This window comes from Montipora capricornis, chromosome 10 (assembly GCF_036669925.1).
Source record: "Montipora capricornis isolate CH-2021 chromosome 10, ASM3666992v2, whole genome shotgun sequence".
NCBI lineage: Eukaryota > Metazoa > Cnidaria > Anthozoa > Scleractinia > Acroporidae > Montipora > Montipora capricornis.
In genome coordinates, this window is record NC_090892.1 from 5,886,141 (window position 1) to 5,893,452 (window position 7,312).

The 7,312-nt window shown below is 41.6% G+C and overlaps 1 protein-coding gene across 2 annotated transcripts in view; it reads right to left on the reverse strand.

The window, feature by feature from the left end:
- Positions 1-75: 75 nt before the first annotated feature.
- The window catches only part of LOC138018464 (inactive phospholipase C-like protein 1), a 40,790-nt gene continuing 33,553 nt past the window's right edge, over positions 76-7,312 (reverse strand). For both annotated transcript variants that reach the window (XM_068865096.1, XM_068865095.1), the window contains 6 exons: positions 7,227-7,295; positions 6,458-6,511; positions 4,937-4,972; positions 3,230-3,286; positions 1,929-2,024; positions 76-508 (listed from right to left, as the gene is read on the reverse strand). In XM_068865096.1, coding sequence (XP_068721197.1) covers positions 452-508; positions 1,929-2,024; positions 3,230-3,286; positions 4,937-4,972; positions 6,458-6,511; positions 7,227-7,295 — 369 coding nt within the window. In that variant the 3' untranslated portion in view covers positions 76-451. The remainder of the gene's footprint in view (positions 509-1,928; positions 2,025-3,229; positions 3,287-4,936; positions 4,973-6,457; positions 6,512-7,226; positions 7,296-7,312) is intronic.

Genomic DNA, 7,312 nt, shown 5'->3' on the forward strand with positions numbered 1-7,312 from the left:
GCTGAAAAGAGACCAAAAATGCGAACAATGAGAAATTAAACGAGTGGATAACAGGAAATTTTCACTCAGCTGACATCCTGTTGAGCAAAATTATTATTTTTTAATCACCAGTGGACCCCCTATCTGTAGTAAAATAGTTGACACTACTAGCGATAACGTCGAGAATTAATATTTGCAATTTCGCGCTACAAACATGTTCACGATAAAGTGTCTCAAATCAAAGAACCGTGCTAAACCAGTTTCACAACTTCGGAGTTTCTGTACAAGGAACGAACGATTATCAACTTCTTACTAAAAGCTACAACGCCGAACGCAAGTGAGATTAAATCCATATTTATACAGCCAGGGAAAAAATCCAAAGATGGTTTTAACAAAGATCCTCTATGCAGTCGTTGATATGTACATAAAAAGTTAAAATTGTTTAGAGCGTTTAAGCGGAAATCAGATGCAGTCAGAGACTACAGCCTACAGACTTCACAAGTCCAGAAGATAGAGTTGCCTCTTGAATCTAAAAGAAAATAGAACATTGTATTTAGTTTTGATGAAAGATGCAACTGCAAATTGTTATGGAGAGCTAATGCAAAGAAAAAAGCCGCGAACATCCAATTATAAATTTATGCGGCCCTTCGGTGCGCTTTTTCAGCATTGCGAAGTCAACGAAGACCAGGTTAAAACTTGCAAATTCACCTTTTTCACGATTTTCCCATTTCATTCAATCGCTCATTTTAAAAAAAGTGGAATACCTAGCCAGAAACTGAATTGGGAGGAAAGCTGCCCGGGCTAAAAAGGGCAATCAATTTTTGGCGCGATTGCGGACTGAATCCCCGTTGTGTGTTCACCAAATGAAGTGATGGGGTGCAGGGGTGGCGTAGTGGTGGCAACACTCGCCTCCAACCAATGTGGCCGTGGTTCAATTACCAGACTCAGCTTGTTGGTTCTCTGATCTGTTCCGAGAGGTTTCTCTAAGGGTACTCCGGTTTTCCGCTCTCCACAAAAACCGATATTTGATTTCAATTGATTTAATTAAGTTGAGTTTATTTCGTTAGTGTCCTCAATAAGTGCTTATTATTATTATTATTATTATTATTATTATTATTGAACTTGAGAATAGCCCTTTTCACGGTTATTTCTCTCATTTGCATTACAATGTGATCTAACGTGGGGGCGAGGCAATTTCGGGTTAAAACTACAAAATGGCCCGAAATTGCCTCACATACATGCTAGATTACATTGTAATGCAAATGAGGAAAACTAACCGTGAAAAGGGCTATTGATCAATTCGCGTCCAGGGTTTGCAGAAAACGGGAAAGAATTGGGCAGACTGCACGAACAGTAGCCTGCAAATACAGCCGACTCACATCGCCCCGGCCGCTTACAGCGTTCGGCTGTATTCGCAGGTTACACGAAGATCGACACGACAATTTTCATTTGTCAACCGCATCAAATGTCATTTTACATGGAAGCAGCAAGACCGAGTCGTAGAGGCGCTTGCCTTGAGATCCGGAGATCGCGGGCTCAAGACCCGTTGTGATCGATTACCAGGTAGTCCCCATAGCCAGCTGGTTTGCTTTCCGCCAGTTTGGATTCTTAAAAGTTGCGCCGATCTTTGAATTTTTCGTCGGTCCTACATAGCCCCTGTGGGGAGTGGTCAGTCTAGTGAGGTGAAGTACGTCACTCCCCTCGGGGATTTGCAAAGCTAACCTACAATACTGTTTTGAGGGATTTTTAGCCAAACTGCTTTTTACGCAGTTAGCATTCGCTTAGGGAAATGAAAGATTCTCCCGTCCAAAACAAGGACTCTTTTCGAACGGTCAGTGGATTCTGTAACGTCAAAACGTATTCGATTTCAAAACACGCTTTATGGTCCAAGTGAAAGATCCAGCACCCGACAAATAACCTGACAGCATTTGAGAATTCAGATACATCACCTGTCGCAAATATTCTTGGCATTCACTCTTGGCGTTCAACAGTAATTCGGCCTGGCCCTTAAGAACTCGGATGTTCCATGCGTAACTTTCAGTGGCCTGGAAGAAAGACGGCTATAGTCAGAAAAACATGACAGGAGGTCGATAAGTGGTAACTAAAAAGGGCCCTACGTAATCGCGAGTTTCAGTCAAACGATGTGAAGCGAGACAGAAGCTTTGTACATGTAATAGGACTCCGTGTTATCCAGGTTGAAAATATCTGGGCAAAAGAATTGGCAATCGGAGGAATCCTTTTAGCATGGAGTCCTGACACCGTCTTAATTATTGAGCTCACTCTAATGTCGTAGACAAAACAAAACAGAGCTTTTCAGTGCCATACAATTGACCAACGCTGATTGGCCTACAGTAAGCTCAATTGTCTTGGCATATGATTGGTTACTAGGAGGCACCCAGATTTTCTTAAAATTTGAACTCCAATTAACTTAAGAAAATTGCGCATTTTACCAAAAATTACAGAAAACAATTCATTTGCAGGAAATACTGGATTTGAAGGTAGCAACATAATTACAAGTACAATTGGCTGCTTGTGTCCCGGAACGCAGGCGCGCCAGGTTCGAACGAGGAATCATTTGTCGCACGGGTGGCTCAGCACATCTGTTCTTCTCGAAAGACTGCAAAATGCGAGCCAGTTATCCATCACGAAAAGCACTTTTAAAAAACCCGCGAGGCACTGCTTCGCGATTGAGCAAACAGAGAATTGAAAAAAATACGGAAATTAGAGAATGCAGCTAAACAAATTTCAACATCCCAAAGCGAAAGATCCATCGCAATTAATGTAGAAACTAAAGCAGCTGCAGAGAAGCCTGGTAGAAACATCCAGGCTTAAACGGGTTTCAAACCCATGCCCCTAAGATTGCGTAGCCACTGGTCTTTTGACTAAGCAACAAAGCCATCTAACAGAAAGTCAATTGAGACTTCGCGTTTTACCGTATGAAGCAACAGCTTTGTTTGCATCTATGCCCTCCTCTTTCAGGACAATTTATTGGATGCCATATATTTGGAGCCACCAACCTCGTTCCGAGGACATCTCCCTTGGCTGAGGTTCTGGGAACGAGGTTGTGGAGCCACCTGCCGCTTGAGGTTATTGGTGCCAAGGAAGATCACGACTAAGACTAGAAGATTTCCCAAAAATCATATTTGACATGAAAGCTTTTCTTCCCAGGTATTTAAAAACAAGTTGAACCTAATCTTTTATTGGACAGGCATTGTCTCTCCCTTGCAAATATGAACACTTTGAACATTACCTTCGTTAGCCGCTTGCCTTTTATTCCTTCTTTAAAACACGCATTATGTAGTTCCTCCTACAATGGAAGGTCAACTTTTTTAAAACACGCTCTGTGTAGTTCCTTCTACAAAGACAGCTGTCCTGACCTCGTAAATGTTTTCTTGCTGGATAACTCTATTCCCCCCTTTCGAAAATCTTCTGCCGTTTTCACTTCGAAATTCCAATTTTAGTGCACCGCAAAATGTAACAACACTAGCAGTCGTTTGTGCCATGACGAGCTAGGTTAAGGGGCATGGGTATATCCCTGAGATGACGTCACAAACTGCTTTGAAATGCAAAAATTCTCAAAAAACTGGAATGCAAGACAGCTTGTGACGTCACTGACGGATAGACCCATGCCTCTCAAAAACACGGCCGTGGGAAGTGCCTAAATATCAACGCAGCCTTTTAGAAGCGAAACGTGAAATACATGTTTTGTGGTGCTGAAATTTGGGGCACTTAAAGGCGCCTCAAAATTACGAATTCCTTATCCTTTTCAGCAGCTTTAGGGCCTTTCCGCACTGGCGACAAAATTGTTTATTTTTGCAAATTTGGGGTCCGAAACTGCGTTTTACAAGTGCGGATGGATTGTCCCGACTTTAGAATTTTTGGTCGTGGAGGCCAAATATCAAAGGCGCCGCGGACAAATTTTGTCCCAGGTAAAAACAGGACAAATATTGGTGAAATGAAAAAGTGGACTGATACAGTCACGCAAACATTTTTGACTTGTCACGGCCGGTCACAATACATTCAACAAGACATCAAAGGTGTGGCGATGCATTCAAAGATGTTTTCGAAAGTCGGGGTAGACTTTCGTATACCGGACCAAAATGGCGGAAGAAAAAGGAACCATTGTTATTCTGATTAGGCCTTGTTGATTAGGTATTGTTATGTTAGCTTTGTTCTTTTGTTTTATGGACGTTAATTATTCCGGGATCCGGTATATGAAAAATAAGCCGAAAGTCGGGAATTCTTCGGTCGGCGTAGTGAATCTCAAAGGAAGACTGGTTAGATCTTGGAAGGTTGCAGGAGTATGGATTGTATCCGCGAGCCCGGTGTGTCTCCTACACTGTGGAATCCCACGCGTCATAACTTGATTTCGAAGGATTTGAGGTTTCAAAAAACAGCACAGCATCAGAAATAGTCGTGTATAAAATTTATGCGACATTTAAGAGCAACAGGCATACAAAAAGTTGAAGGATTTTGACATACTCCATTTGCCGCCAAATGAAATGTTTGGCGCGCTTCTTGCAAAGTGTTCACAGATTCGAATGACTGACAGATCTGTTGAGCATTTGCGGTTTCAGTGCTGAAACAAAGTACGCAGACGAAAATTGTCCTGACAATTTTTGTCAGTTCGTTTTGCCCAGGACAATTCAAAATTTGTCTGCTAGTGCGGAATTAGGCCCTTATACTTGAGTGAAACGAGGAAAAAACAAACAAAAATTTGAAAATACCTCTCAAATACAATAATAACCCATACAAAATCAATCATCCAAATAGACCAAAATTTAGTCAAAAACAAAAGATATCATCTAGAGACTCTGGGGAATAAATGTTAGGATTTGTATGAGTTTATTCCCCAGAGCCTCGATATGATGCCTTTTGTTTTGGATGAATTTTAATATGTCGAAATTGGTCTATTGGGGTTAGTTTCATACAAAGTAGAAACAACGGAGTAACTTACATGCAATTCAAAGCCAGCTCTCTCGCATTGAACAAGCTGAAACATTAAAAGGAGATGTTGACCAATCATTTTCGAACAAAAAGTTCAACACCATTTTTGTTCACGGAGTTTTCTTACTACTTTACCAGTCTTCTCCCGATACTGAAACTGATGGGGAATGGTTACCTGGGTGAATAAGGTTTTCGCTCAAAGAAACTAAACCTAAAATGTAATCTAAACTTTGAACTCACGGAATGAATAACGCAATAAAGGAATTGTTCCGTGAATGTTAAGTTTACTTCTAACTTCAAAATAAAACTTAGCACCATCGTAAGTACTTCGTAATTATTCCATCTTGTTTACGTTGCACAATATGGATGAACTATACTGTAACCAGATTGGTAAGCCCTTGTTGTCGTCCAAATCTTAAATTTGTAATGTCAAGTTCTGGTTTTGCAAAGCACGGACAAGAACTATACAAAAATGTGTGCCCCACGTACAGCACGATAACTTTTCCTCTTTTAACCAATAACGTAACTGTAGCCATCGTAGTTGCACAAACGCCCTAATCAAGACTTAGGCCCGTCGCGTTTTACATGAGCCGAATCTTATGCAAATGAGACTAATCTATTGTTTTCGCTCATTTGCATTAGATTCGGCACATGTAAAATGCGACGTTTAAAACGCGCCTTAGGGAGCTTAAGCTAAAACGACTACGAGGACAACACAAAACAATAGGTTTAATTAGCAAAAACAATAGCTCTGCACGCCCTGCACGTGCGTTTTACATTTTGATACACTTCTTTGTCGTTCTCGTCTTGACAACGACGTGAAATGATCAGATTTGAGGTCATGTGGAGGACAAGAGCACCTGACGATGAATTTTACGTCTAAATATCCACACCGTTCTCACCAGTTTTATTCGTGGAATGTGTATTCACACTTTCCAAGCCGGGCGACCTGGAGTAATCGCAAAATGATTACTGTAACGGGAAATAATATTTTTAGCCAACGTTCTCTTAGCCGTCGCCGTCGTCTTGCTCAAAGGTCCCTTTTTAAGATGTAGGACGATGAAGTAGACGATGAAGTAGACTTGTTTTAACCAATGATATACTTGTTTTGTGGCGTTTTTGCAGCCGTACCCGTCGTCGTTTCCGAAAGTGCCCATGCAATTTATATTTTACGGCGGGAGGTAAAGTTTCATCGATGATCGGCAACGAAAATATTGATTACGCACTAATTTTGACTAGTTATAGCCAACGGGAGAGTGTGTTGCCATTTACAACCTCGTATGCAACGCTAGCTCATTCTGGATCAAGAACCCTCGAAGTAGCGAAAAGTGACCCGCTGTTCGGGGCAAACTCAGACGCTTGTCTCGCCTGCACAGCCCGAAGATTTTCGGGTGCCCCCAATTTCCTCTGTATCTGCATTAAACTTTACCATCATTATCCTTTTTGCTTCCTGGAAAACAGTTTATCGAAACAAGCGGATCACCGTTTCACAACTTTCCCGAAAACACTTAAGGCATCTCGAGAAACATACCTTCTCATGAACAGAATCACATGTTTCAATTAAAGCTTTGGAGTCTTGGACAACCTAAAAACAGAAGTATGCTTTAAAGCCACATTCCAGACGCACCTCAGTGAACATGCAAGAAGGAAACTGGATCGACCGGTTCAAAGCACAATGTTGATTTTCAATACATTTTGGGCCGATGAGGCCCTCGCCCTAACAGAACAGTACTGCTAACCCTAGGCCTAACAGAGGAGTAACACTGGAGTTTCTTAAGCATGCAAGTTACATTGTGGGGACTAGCCAGCAGAGCAGGCGTTTTTTTGGGAGGCGCACGCTAGTTCGTAATGGGCTGCCATTTTGAAAGCACACAGCCGGTAGAAGATTATATATACTGTCCTCCTCTCACTGAGTGCAATTTTCCTGACTCGCCTCAGGCCTCTGTTAGTCTCGCTATCCAAGATGTCTGCCGAAAATTCTTAACAAAACAACAATACGCCTTCTTTGCCGGCTATGTGAGGACATATTGTGACATCGACGTCAAGTACCACGAAATCGCATTAGGCAATAGACCAATTTCGATATATTAAAATTCAGTCCAAAACAAAGGCATCATCTCGAGGCTCTGGGGAATAAATATAAGGATTTGTATGAGTTTATTCCCCAGAGCCTCGAGATGACGCCTTTTGTTTCGGACTGAATTTTAATATATCGAAATTGGTCTATTCTATTAAACAAGTCGAAATAAAAGAGTTTGAAAAAGATGGAAACAGCTCTAAAACTCCATCAGTTTCCTCACTTGTTCTATGGCCGCCAAAGCTTTCTTCAGCATCTCAGGTAAGCTGCCTTGAGCCTCGAAGTAAGGATACTGAACAACACACACAC